The 13326-nt window shown below is 42.4% G+C and overlaps 1 protein-coding gene across 1 annotated transcript; it reads left to right on the top strand.

Moving 5' to 3' along the window:
• Nucleotides 1–471: 471 nt before the first annotated feature.
• VMA21 (vacuolar ATPase assembly factor VMA21) lies at nucleotides 472–5770 on the top strand. Its single transcript, XM_050310574.1, has 3 exons — nucleotides 472–568; nucleotides 2206–2315; nucleotides 3804–5770. Exons 1-3 carry the CDS (start codon nucleotides 513–515, stop codon nucleotides 3944–3946), a joined length of 309 nt encoding a protein of 102 aa, XP_050166531.1. The 5' UTR covers nucleotides 472–512; the 3' UTR covers nucleotides 3947–5770.
• Nucleotides 5771–13326: the final 7556 nt, after the last annotated feature.

Here is a 13326-nt window from a genome sequence, read left to right as displayed (position 1 = left end):
TCCCTGCATCCCTCCATCCTTCCGTCCTTCTGTCCCTTCGTTCGATCCCTTCATTCCTCCATCCATCCATCCCTTCGTGTCTCCGTCCCTTTGTCCCTCTTTCCCTCTGTCTCTTCATGCCTGTATCCCTGCCTTCCTTCATCCTTGAATCCACTTGTCTCTCTATCCTTGCATCCCTTCATCTTGGCATCCTCTGATCCTTTCCTCCCCGCATCCCTCCATCCCTCGGTCCCTTTAGGCTGTCATTCCTTGATCCTTTCCTCCCCGCATCCCTCCATCCCTCGGTCCCTTTAGGCTGTCATTCCTTGATCCTTTCCTCCCCGCATCCCTCCATCCCCCTGTCCCTCCCTCCGTCCCTCATCCCTCCCCTGCCCGGGGCCTGCCCTCCGCTGCAGTTCCCACCTCCCACCGCTAGGCCGCGCCGTCCCGGCGGTTGCCATGGCGACAGCGGCGCTGCCCCTCCGCGCAGGCGCGGCGGCCCCCGCGGGTGCTGAGGCGGCGGCGGGGCCGCCATGGAGCGGTTCGGGCCCGGGCCCGTGAGCGCCGTGCCCGTGGCCGAGTTCAGGCCGTGAGTGCCGGGGCGGGCACGGGGAGGGCTCGGCGGAGGGACGGTCGAGGGGGTTGGGACGCGGGGAGGGCTGCGCGCCAGGCCGCGGCGGGCGGGGAGCGCGCCCGGCACTGCCAGGAGGCCTCCCGGGGGAACCGGGGCTGGGCTGAGCTGAGCTGAGCTGAGCTGAGCTGAGCTTACCCGCGGATGTTTGTTTTTGCTGCGTAGGGAAAGCGCTGAGAGTATGTCAGTGTAAGAAAAGTATTTGTCAGCAGTGGAGGTTTTTTAACTTTGGTAGTAAGCTGGAGGTCATCTTACTCTCTTCTGTGGGTAAGTGCCGATGGAGGAGTCTCCGATTTCCTTAGGGGAGTTTTGAGTGGGGTTGTGCTCGCCACTCCCGAGACCCCGAGGCAAAGTCTAGCAAAGGAAAAGGTTCCGAATGCCTGTTCCTTTTTTGTGCTGCTCGGATGGCCGGTGCATGGCCAGCAGGAAGTGCTGTTGGCTGCAGAGGAGAAGCTGTGCGGGGCTGCACGTCACTGCCAGGGGATGAGAATTTTTTTTCCCCCACTTCCCCTTTTTTTTTTTTCCCCAAAGAAGTGTCAAGGTTAAAACGTGATTTCAAGCAATATGCTGTGGCACAAATATGTCTCGATAAAACTTTTTGAAACTACTTTTATTTTTAAAAAAAAAAAAAAATGCTTTGAAGGTGCCCGGGAGTTTTAAGAATTACGTATCCCTGACTTGAGCTGGCTTTTGTGCATATTTGTGTTTCAAAGCCCTTAAGAACACATGCCCTTGAATCAGTTAGTCTTTGAAAGTCAGAAGGATATTGCCTGGCTGACGTGTTTACTTGAGCATAAAATGATGTGGTCAGCCAGGCAGAGTGAGTGAGAACTGGATGAAGCACACACAGAACAAGCTCTATGTGGTGTTCTGTAAACACAATACCTGTTCTAGCAGATCAAGTTCAGGGAGACCTTACCAAGAACATAATCCTTCACAGTGATTCTCTGGGTTTAGGTCTGTGAAGGCAAAAGAAGTTTCTGTGTGTTGGCTCCATGTTCTGAGTGTTGTTACAGTTATTCCGGCTTTCTTAATGGAAGCTGAGAAATTATTTTTAAGTAGAGGAACAACACGTTAAAAAAATGAACTTTCAGTAGTAAGATGTTCAAGTCATTCTGTGTACTTTCTTCTAAATCCCACCCAGCCTGTAGGATATGTCATTTTCCTGGACTTGTAGTTACTTAAAAAATAATAAAATAAAGGAACTTGGCAAGTTTTAATACAGAAAACTGTCATGTGACAAGTGCATGTGTCTGATATTTAATAATTATTTGTATATTATAGTATACTGATAAACATATTAACATAATACCCCTAAGTTGTTAATGCTTGCAAGGCAGTAACAGGGAAAAAAACCTAAATATTGTTTTTAATCTTGTTTTTGAGCTCTGACTGGCAGAATTATGACATCATTTTGAATACTCTCATTTTTTATTGCAGCAAACAAATGCATATTCCAGGTCTTTTGCTTTCAAATAATACATTTACTCAACTCTTGAAAAGTAATTTGCTTCGGTTTGGGACAAGTTCTTGTCCTGTTTCAGGCGTGTATATTGTGACTTTCTTCTGTGTGTAACTTCTCTTATTTATTTCAGAAATGAGGGTTCATTAACATCAACTTTAAGAACGCTTCTGTTCTTCACAGCTCTAATGATTACATTACCTGTTGGGCTATATTTTTCATCAAAGGCTTATGTATTTGAAGGTAATTCTGCTTCTGCCAATTAGCATTATTATTACCAAAAAAAAAAAAAAAAGAGGAAAAGCACAATCCTGTAATAGCGTCTTTGTTCTTCCTGTTTTGTTTCCTTATGAAGACAAAAAGTTCTCTAATGTCTGTATTAGCACAGAAAATTCTGTAAATGCTCAGTGCATCCTTCCCTGCACTTTGGTCTGCAGTCCAATATTTACTGTTTATTATACAGTGGCTTATATAGGATATAGTGTATTGTTCCCCTTATCTAAAGGGTATCTAACACCAACCTACAGCAGACTTCTTGTCAGAATCATCAAGGATATGTTTCCTGCAGGTATTGCAAACTAATCATGTGTTCAGGGCAGAATAATTTTGTTTGTGGGGTTTATTTTTTGCTTTTTAGAACATCTGTGTTTGTAAGTGTAAAGAAGTTAATTCATATACGCAGTTTCAGATATTGAATGTGGTTGCTTGTAGAACTTTCTTTTAATTTAAAAAAAGAAGGAAGGAAAAAGAAGGAAGAGAGATTTTTAACTGTTTGTTTGAACAGCTAGCCATGCTGTAGTCTCAATTCTGCAAGGCTTTAATTCTTTCCTCCTGCAGTACTAGGGAGTTATCTCCTTCAGAAGTGGGGAGGAGGGAGGGAGAAAGCAGCTGCTTTTAAGAGCAGTTTGTGAGTATGAAACTGAGTTGTTTCAAGACTTCTCTTTGGTGTGTACTGCTGTATGCAGTACATAGAAGGCTCAAAGCTTGTTAAGTAACTTTCAAGATCCCTTTCAGCTTTTTTTTTTATCTGAAATGTAACAAACTGAGCCTTAACTTCACTGTTAATGACAAGATCTGTCAGCACTGAAAGGATTGAGCTTGTCTTTGAAGGGTGGTATTTTTGGAGTGGTGTAATGTGTGGTTTTTGGTTTGCTCTTTGGGGGATTTTGTTGGGTTTTTCTTGAATTAATTAAGGGAAACAGTATTTCGATGCTTGCTCTTCCGATATTTGAAGGCTTATTTCATATGCGATGTGTTCATGTAATTTAACTGGTGGGGAGTTACTGTTTTACGGTCTAAATATAGAAAGCAACAGTCCTCTAAATGTAATTGTTCTACTGTTTTCTCCTGTTACATTGGCAAATAAATTACAGAATTTTCCCCCTTCCTCCTTCCCCCTGCTCCTTCATTTTCCTGCCCCCCAAAGAGAGTTAGGAAAAAAGGATGTTGCGGTTTTTTGGTGCTGGAAGATAATAACAGAAATCGTTGTAGATAAGCTGTTGACATCAAATCCAGGGTATTTTATCTTAAATATTGAATACTGCAGTGTTGCTTTGTTCCAGAAGTAGTTTCAGGGCCTTTGACTATCACGGTGAATTCTTTCCTACGAATCGTGTTGAGCTCAGTCTTTTGATACACGAGCACTTTTAACTTTGGTCTTTAGGAAGAATTGTGAGTTGCCATGTCAAAGTTCCTAATAACTGATATTCTTCACTCTCTTTGTTTTCCCAGGTTCCTTAGGGATGTCCGACAGAGACAGCTATTTCTATGCTGCCATAGTGGCTGTGGTTACTGTCCACGTGGTACTTGCTCTCTTTGTTTATGTAGCCTGGAACGAGGGCTCGCGGCAGTGGCGGGAAGGCAAACAGGACTAGAACGAAGATCATGTCACCTGGTGTCTACAGACTGTAAATCAAGGGGTTTTTTTGTGAGCTGAAGGAAAAGAATTCTTCAAAATGTATAATACACGTGTACGAAAAGGAGGCTGGTGCCTCAGCTGTGGTTGAAATAAGACTTGTGCTCATCCTGACTGTGTACCTGTGTTTTCTGTGATGTCAATGGAAGTTGTTCTTTAGCCAGCCTCTGTTACGTCAGGCTGAGGAGGTCTTCACCTGCAATTAGGATGGAATAAGTATATATTTTTGAAAACTCCTGTAGCTATTTTTGCCTCTGGCTCACTCCGAAAATAATATTGGCATGAAGCAAGCATTACATTTTCAAGGAATTAAATTGCTAGTTAAAAAAGCTGCACTACTTACTGTCCAACTATAGTGGAAAAGATGGAATTTCACTTTGCTGTGGATAGTTTCCTGATTTGTGGGGGTTGTTGTTTAAGCCCAGCCAGCAACTGAGCACCATGCAGCTGCTCACTCACTCTGCCCACCCCGTGGGATGAGTGGAGCAATCAGGAAAGCAAAGTGAGAAAACTCATGGGTTGAGATAAAGACAGTTTAACAGGTAAAGCAAAAGCTGCACACTCAAGTGTGTTTGCTTTCAGCGCAAATCCAGACCATAGCCCCGTGATAGCTATTATGAAGAAAATTACCTCCCTCCCAGCCAGGTGTAATTAGTACATTTCTGAGTTAGTTTAGAAGTAATTTCAAAAAACAGAATTATTTAGGAACTCAGGTGATGTCTTTCTAATGTGAAATAAAATTTTTTTGTTTGTTTTCAAATATATTTTTTATTGCAGTGTAAAATTTAATCTTCAATTTCCTTTATCTTGATGATGCAAAGGAAAGGGCATAGCATATTTTTTGTATGTCTTTACACAGGTATGTATCTCCTTGATATTTGCTGAAGGATGCAGCTGGGTTTCCTGTGGTAAAGCAGTGTCAGTAATAGCTTTAAGCTGCTGGAATGGATGGCAGGGGAAGGAGCAAAAGAAACAATCTGTAGCCATCTGTAAATGGTGTCCTTTATGAAGCAGAGAACACAGGAGTGACCACACAGAAAATTGCCTTCTCTTCATGAATACTTACTTGTACACTGTGAAATGATACAATATGTTGATTGTTTTCTTTCTTCCTTGGTTGTGTGTAGAACTTTCTCTAGTCAAACCATAGTGAGATTTTTGTGTTGTAGGATAACCCGAATTTCATTCCACTTCTGTGCTGTTAGCAAGCTTTTCAGTCTCTGGATAAAACATTCTCCTAACATTCCAGCAAGGCATAAAACTCTCCTAAGACTGATAACGGCTGTTAAGCTGTTGTGCTTGAGGTTGTTCTGTTAATTTGAGTTTTCTGGATTGTTGTATTAGTTTAACCTTTTTTTGGAAGTGTTTTGCTTAACATGGGGCTTGGCATGGTTTTGGTGCTGCATGTGTCCATGGTGAAACCTAGGCATAAATCAGACAACAATTGGTTATCTCCAGTGGCTTGAGGAATGTGTTCCCACGTCTCAATCCTCTCTTATCCACCCCAGTGCCAGGTGTGCACAGGCACAGACACCAAGGCACAATAATGCAAATCAATTTTTACACTTTGCTTCTGACATGTTAACTTTCCTCACCCAGACCCCTGCTGTCAAGTTGCTGCCAGCAAACTGAAGAATCATCTGAGTACTTGAAACACAAAGTATGTGGGCATACTGGCTTCCCATTCTCCAGTGTATGAACTGTGCATTGTAGAGCAAATACTTCCTTTCAATAAAGAACTACCCTGCAATACAAGGTCCAGTAAACAAGCACGTGTGCTGAACAGTTATTGTATAGTGTGTTTAATACTGCTCATATATAGCACAGGGTGACAGAAATATGTAGCACTGCTCACAGTGGAGAATAAATGGAAAGTTAAACCTGTGGTAAAAGGAGATTGAGGTTTTACTTGGTGTTGGAAGACAGTAACAGAAAAACTGAATGTTACAGAACTCTGAGCTGTTGATTTCAATGGGAGCACATCTGTTGTTCTTCACTAGCTGGGTTCTGAGCTCTATATCTATTTTATGCTTTCACAGCCTGTGAAAGTGAGCAGCTTTGGCCTGAGCTTAGGGATGCCTGACTTAAATCACTATTACCTGCCAGCACTGAGTAGGAAATCTCTAGAATGAATGGTGATGTTGATGATGATGCTGTTAACAGGAATTGTTTGTCATACCCTGGCATTGATTAAGGTACGTGAATTTGAAGCAGTCTTGGTAATACATTTGAAACGTTGTCAGAGAGGGATGAGTAGTAAGTCTCACTTAACATTAAAAATAACCAAACACAAAACGCCAAGAAAACAGCCTAATACAAAAACAACAAACTGACCCTCCCAGAAGGTGTTGTTTTCTCTCTCAAGCTGATGGCAGGTTAAGGCTGTGATTTTGCAGCAGGACAAGCTAGAGGGCAGGCTTGGCTACCTGATCACTGTGATGGGCAAGGGAAGGTGTGGTGCTGGAGGAAAAATTATGTTCTCAGTGCTTTGGTGAACAGTAAGATGTTTGATGTCATTGCAATTTTGATGGCTTTTAGACTGCTGTATTATGGTATTCAATTGTTACTGTAGTTAAAGAAACTGTGCTTAGGCTCCTGACAGCCCACGCAGCAGGACAGGGAGTGCTGAGAGCCTCAGGCAGGGGATGAGTAAGAGATGGGAAAGCAAAAACCCCTTAAATAGCAAACTGAGCCAGACATGTATTACCACAAAATAGCCTAATACGGGGATGAATGAAATTTAGGTGAACTGCAGCCCATGGGGCAAGAGGAGGAAGGGGTCCTTTGAAACAATTTGGGGAGATGGGATGAGGGCTGGAATGTGCTAGCATGGCTTGAGACGTGGCGACTGAGGCACCATATGTTTTGTTTGGAAGTGTTTATTCCACTGCTTTCCAGGGTATTATGCAAAACCATTCATTTGAAATATTAAATGTAAGTCATACAAACTAGTGAGCTAATTCTATTTTTAACTTGCAGCTAAAGTTATTTGTATGTTGACAGCTTTGCTGTGTGAGATCTGGGACACACTTACTCACTTTGTCTTGTACAAACCAGGATTGTTACTGGTTCTGAGTCATCTTTCAGGGCAGAGTCCAGCTCTTGGAGTATAAATTTTTCTTAAAAATAAGAAAGAGCAACTGCCACTTTAATGTTTCATTAACTCCAATCAATTGTCAGTTTAACAGAAACACAGAAGCTGCTTGTTCAAGTTGACAGAAAGGAGTGCCTGCTGTGTCACTGCAAGAGGAGGCCCTCAGGTGCTTGAATGGGGCTTGCAAGAAGAAACTGCTGTGTGGTTCATGGCCCCCAGTGTCATTCTCTTCTCTAAAGACGTGCCAGTGTCTGGATTTCTCAAATGAGGACAAAGAGCTTGAGTTTCTTTGTTAGGAGAAACAAATCACAGTGTTGTGTAACAATGCTGAGGTATAGTAAGATGAGATGGAGGTAAACTTTTGGGAATTGAGTTCTGTTTGAACCTGAAGCACTAAGAAAAAGGATTGAGGAAATGCATGTGGATTTCTGTAGAAAGCAGCTTTTTTAGGTGCTGTTCTCCCAGTTCTGAAACCAAGAGACAGACAGAGCCAAGGAATGTCCTGTTTCAAAAGGCAGGGATACTGACTGAGAAGCTTTGTGGGGAGGGATGCCCAGGGTGAAGAGCTGGGAAAGCTGAGTAGTTAATTTGGTGAGTGGCTGGCTGAATGCCTGGGTCTGAGTTTTCTTGGTGCTGGTTTGCTGTCACGCTTCACAACCCTCTTTGTCCTACTGGCTTTGGATGGCATGTTCTTGCTAAGATGACTCCCCTGTGTGCCCAGTGTTTTGAGGGGTGATCAGGTGCTTACCTGCAACTGTGCTCTTACAACAGTACCAACTACTCACAGGCCTGAAAAAAAAGCTGTTGATGCTTATAGTTGGCGTATGACACAGCATGGTTTAATAGTTTTAGTGGAAATGGCCCAGGGCATAGACACAGGGGGTATGCTATTAATTAAAACTGTTTTTAATTGAAGGATGATTTATGAGTGAGAGTAACAGCAGTCACAGTTTAAGAACAAACACTGCTGTGGGTGTGAGCCCCTGCTGCAGGCACCACTGGGAGCCATTTAATACCTTTGCAGTTTTTCATCCTCGAGATGCAGTTTCTCTTAGCATGCTTGAGTCATTAACATGGTTCTGCTGATGTTGGAGATCAACTGGAAGTTTAGCTTCACAGCTGGAATGCTTCATACTGCTCATTTCAAGGAAATGAGTCTTTGACTGTAGGTGGGTTTATGTCTGAAAGAGAAGACAGAAGAACCCACTTTGCTCTCAAACCATGTCACACTTTGAGCCTTTTCCTAGAATAATTCCTACAGAATTAGCAAGCATTGGATAATTCTTAATGTGAAGCCCTGTGATAGAGCACTTTCCTTTACAAGGTGGTGTTACATCTGCAATACAGTGTGTTTTTTCTTCAGTGTAAAGTGTGCCCTCCCCAGAAAATCCAAACCAAAGGTGATTCTGATGATCTGAGTGTTGAAACTGTTTTGATTGCTGTTTCCAAACATCCCTGAGACTTGCTGGGTAGACACTGAATTCTGTGTGCCCTGTGTTTAGTAGAGGAGTCCTGTCTTAATGCTAAATGGCTTTAACATAGCTCCCAGTTTTACTAAGTGAAAACTGGACCTTGGTTTTTATATTTGAATTATAATGGCATCTCTCTACATGATAATGACTCATACGTTACGTTAAACCAGTTCCTTTCTTCCTATCTAGCATTTATTTCTAAACTGCTACAGTTCTGGAAGCAAATATTTTCTATAGTGTGACATCTCTTGTGATCCCTAGTTAAGATTACATTGAGCTTTGTAGGGAGAGATAAGGGTTTTATACCACTTGGTAGGGATTTTGCTTTCCTGCCCATATATTTGCAGAATTGTTTGTGCTATCAGCTCTGATACCCAAGACGTGACATCAGTAATGTCAGAGGAAAAAAATTCCAATTTTATAGGCAATTCCTGTATCAGGTATCTGTCATGGGCCTTGGGCACAGTAATTAACAACACCAGAATAGCAGCATGTTTCTGTGTTGTCATCGCTTATTAGATTCAGAATAGTCCAACTCTGTAGTCAAATGCAGTTTTATTTTAGCACATTACAAGTCTTAAGAACGTGTAAGTGCACTGGGTAGCATTGGCATTGGGATCCAGGCTGCCTTCACTTCTGCAGCTCTGAAAGAAAACTACACTGAGCCTTTTGGTAAGGAAATACTAGAGAGTCCCTCGGGAATGCATGATGGATGCAGCTCATCAAGAAGCTTGTCCATGCCAAAATGCTGTGTTTGCTTTATATCAAGCTTATGCAAGGGATTAATTTGGAAGCAGAGCTGAGTGGCTTGTGAACTTTCTACCTCGGGTCAGCTGTGCTCTAGCTGCATGGTCCAAATTGCAATTTGATGGGATAAATGACTTTTGTGTGCTTTTTATGGACTTTGTTCAAAGAGTGAACAGGTAATTCATCACAGCAGGTAATTCTGCACAGCACCAGAACTAATTTGCTGCAGTTTTACTCAGTTAAAGATGAAGCAATGAAATAACGTGTCTGGTTACATAAGCACAAGTTAAGTTGATCACATCTGTATGTGGATATAATATGGGAACTGATTGACCAGTAAAGCAGACAGAGTAATTTATTTTGTCTTGTCTCCTTGAATTCTGCCAAGACAATTTTCTTTCAGTTCAAACTCAGCACTTTGTTCATACTCAGATGCCTGTGCGGACTGATTGACCGGTAAGAGGAACTGCTGTGTTTGTAGAAGCCACTGTGCTCTGTGTTCCTGTGAAGAACAGATGAGGCTTCACATCATAAGGAAGTCCCTTTGCCCGTGATAGTGGCTTTTGGAGAATAAACACAGACTGGTCCCAAATCAGATGACAATTAAAGTGCAGAAAATGAAGTATTGGAGATAACTGTGCCAGGACTACAGTGGTTTGGGTGGATAAGAAGAGTTATTCAACAGCAACGGGATGTCATCTGACTCTTCATTTTCTCATTTGCATTCCTAGCACGGGGAAATCAGTATAAAGCCATCATTTACTCTTAAGTCTTTGAAAAACACAATCTGTTTGTAATACTTCCCCAGGAAAAAAAATTCTGCTTAAACTATGCCTTTGAGACTTGGTACAAATTTAAGCTGCTTTAGCCAAAAAAAGAGCTTTTGGATAAAACTCTGGTGGTGTTTTTGATGGATTTTCCTCCTCAGAATACCCTGTGTATTCCCTTTGTGCAAAAAAAAAGGTGAATATCACAGCGTGTGGCAGCATCCTCAGGTTCGTTGTGTTGCACATGGGTGTTTTATCTTCCTAGAGATTGTACCACTAAGTATCCAGATACCACCCTCTAGTGCTTTCCTTGGCATGCACTGCCTGCTCTTTTTGCATCTATTCCCAAAGAATAAGGTAGGATCCAGTGATCCTCAATCTTTATGAGTGCACAGGGAGAGTTGATCACTCTCTTGAAGAAGTGACTGTATAATAAGATCTGTCAGGCATCAAACACAGCAAACATGCCAAAGTGGAAGTAGAGAGGAGTTTAGTGCAGCTGGTACATGATAAGCCCTGGGGTAGTTGGGCCTGGCCTTGGGGCAATAGCACATCTGCCCTCTCAGGAGTGAAGGGATTTGCTTTGCTGTGGCAGATCCCAGGTTCAGAAAGGAAGGGCAGGTGGGGAAGGGACTGCAACTTGAATGTTTTGATCCACTGCTCTGCCAAAAATATCTGCCATTCACCTCCATCCATCCACAGGGATTTTCTAGGGATTGTTTCTGGTGAGATCTTGAATCAGTGGCTACTTGGACTGTTACCTAATTTTTCGTAGCTTGATATTCTCTTCAAAGCCTGTGCAGCTCACATTGTAGCCCATGCTTTTCTTCTTTTTCAGTTCTGAGTATTCCATTAAACTCCTGTTTCAGCACTTTCTTTGACATTGTTCAGCTGGCTTTAGACTTTCCTGGGTTTCTTTCGGGTACACCTTTTCTCTGCCTCATCATTTCCTTCTAAAATCTTAAAGTAGTAAAAAAGGCTTATTGAAATTTGCACACCACTGGAGGCTGGGGCTGCACTTGAACTGTGCGATTCCATTATCCTTTCAGTGGTGTTAGTGCTGTGCTCTCGTCCTACTTCACACTTCAAGAGCACATCCCTTCATTTGCCCAAAAGGTTGAGCTGGGAATGAGTTCAGTGGTCAGGGTGCGGAATATCTGGGGGAAGGGTTGGCATGAGACTGGGAGAATACGTCAGTGAGCAAATGGTAAAGGAATTAAACCAGCATACAGACCCTAATTCTTCATGTGTGCCTTGGTGTATGTACATGTCTTAGTCTTAGCTCTAAGCAGTGCATTGTTTGGGAAAGTACATTCAAGCATGACTAATCTGCATTTGTCTCCCTCTCCCAAAACATTGTTTCATTTGAAATGTTTTATTTTTCTGTTTTTAAAGAATATTCTTTTATAATCCAAAAGCTATTTTTCATTTTTTCTAGAACAATTGGTTGGAGTGTTTCTATTAATCTTTCTATTATTTAAGCACTTCTATCTGCAATACACAATAGAAACAAGTGAATTGATTTTTTTGAGACAAGCTTGCTTTTTATCCTACAGAAACGATGACTCATGAGATTCATCCAGCCCTCATCTATATTCCTCCCCCAGCTAATAAGTTAAATTTGAGTTTTGTGTTTGTATTGAAAGACAGCCTGTGCTTACCTCACCAGGAAGCTTGTTTGAACATGGAGTTCACAAGAGGAAAATTCCTTGCCACAGTAAAACTGTTCTTTGGGCAGTAAGGAGCTTTGCAAAGTTTGCTCCCTAAGTGAAGCAAACAGCATTGGATTTAATTAATTGCCCACATTTAGAGTGATCCTAGACTGGTGTGCTTGTAAGTCTTCGTGGTGATGCCAGAAGATTTGTGGCTCTGATACATGAAGAAGCAGCAGAAGGCAGAGACCTGTAATGCTTTGTCTTTGGGCCTGTTAATTCTGCACATGGAGACTGCCAGGATGTACAAGATGTTGCACTGATCTAGGATAAAAACACCCTCTATTTTCATTCTGACTGAAACAATCCTGCAGAGGATGGTGCTGGTGTAACTGAGAAGGAAGTGTAGAGCATGGGGATGGGTGCAGGTACTTCAAGTCAGCGTTGCTGCTCTCACCAGTGTGGTGAGAAGGCTTAGCTGGAAGCTGAACCTTAGCTGGAGCTGGTTCCATGTCAATGCAGCAAAGCCTGTTTAAAGCTAAAATGAGGTATGGCCTTGCAGCTCCATGGTGTGGATGGACAGTGGGGTATAGCTGAGAGGAGAGAGCCTTATCAGTACAACTCATTGCATAAAAATAGACAATTTCTCTGCAAAGCTTTGGTTTTGTGTTGTGTTTTTCTGAGCATCCAAGTACTCCTTTTTAGTGAAGTCTGAAGAGTTACAGCAAAAGAAGAAGCTGCCCAGAAAGAATTTCACACGCTCTGCATCAACTTGTTCCTGTTTGGACACTACACATGAAATACTGCCCTGCAGATGTTGAGATAACTGGTACTTAACTAAGAAAAGATTGATGAGATTGATTTTCCAGAAACAATACAAACTTAACACACATCCCTTGCCTTCACCTTTCCCTAGGGTGGGAGGGACAGGCTGTAGTTACAGAGGCTGCACAATAGACATGTCCAGCCAGAACTATAAGCCCCTTGTATAACTGACTAAGGCCACACTATGGATTCCTGTTAAAAGGGTTTTGGAGATTTTGTGGCACTTCTGCTTTCCTGGAACTCTCCACAGCAATTATGCTGCTGTGAATGAAGTTCTTGATAGATGAACCTGCAGGAGTGCAGGTGACTGATCTGTGATCTGTACAGCAAAGGGTTAACAGAACGTGCAGCTGCAAGAATGAAGGATGAAAGCAACCTACACCATGAACTTGACATTTTCTAATGGAGAAAGTCACTTTGAGCAGACACAGCATAGGGGAAGAAGAGGAAACTCCACCATGGCAGAAAGGGGGAGTTGAACTCAAAGACTGAATGCTCCAGAAGGCATTCACACTCCTGCCTTACAACTCGGGATTATGGTTGCAAGTGCAGCAAGCACCAGAAGTTTAGGTGAGACAATTCTGCCAAAAAGTATTAGACAGCTGTATGAATAATCAAGGAATGTCTTTATAGTTTGACAGGTAATATTTAGTTTCTCCCACCCCATCTCCAGACAGCAGGAAGAGAAAGATACTGTGATTGACTGTAGGCCAGTAGGCCAAGAGAGATTTTTACATTTCTCTAACAGAGTGGATTTCATTTCATGGACACTTTAACACTAG

Source organism: Myiozetetes cayanensis, unplaced genomic scaffold (assembly GCF_022539395.1).
Source record: "Myiozetetes cayanensis isolate MyiCay16 unplaced genomic scaffold, myiCay2020 scf15, whole genome shotgun sequence".
In the NCBI taxonomy this organism is placed as follows: Eukaryota; Metazoa; Chordata; class Aves; order Passeriformes; family Tyrannidae; genus Myiozetetes; species Myiozetetes cayanensis.
Note: the sequence above shows the minus strand (reverse complement) of the source record. Positions and strands in the feature narration are given on the sequence as shown.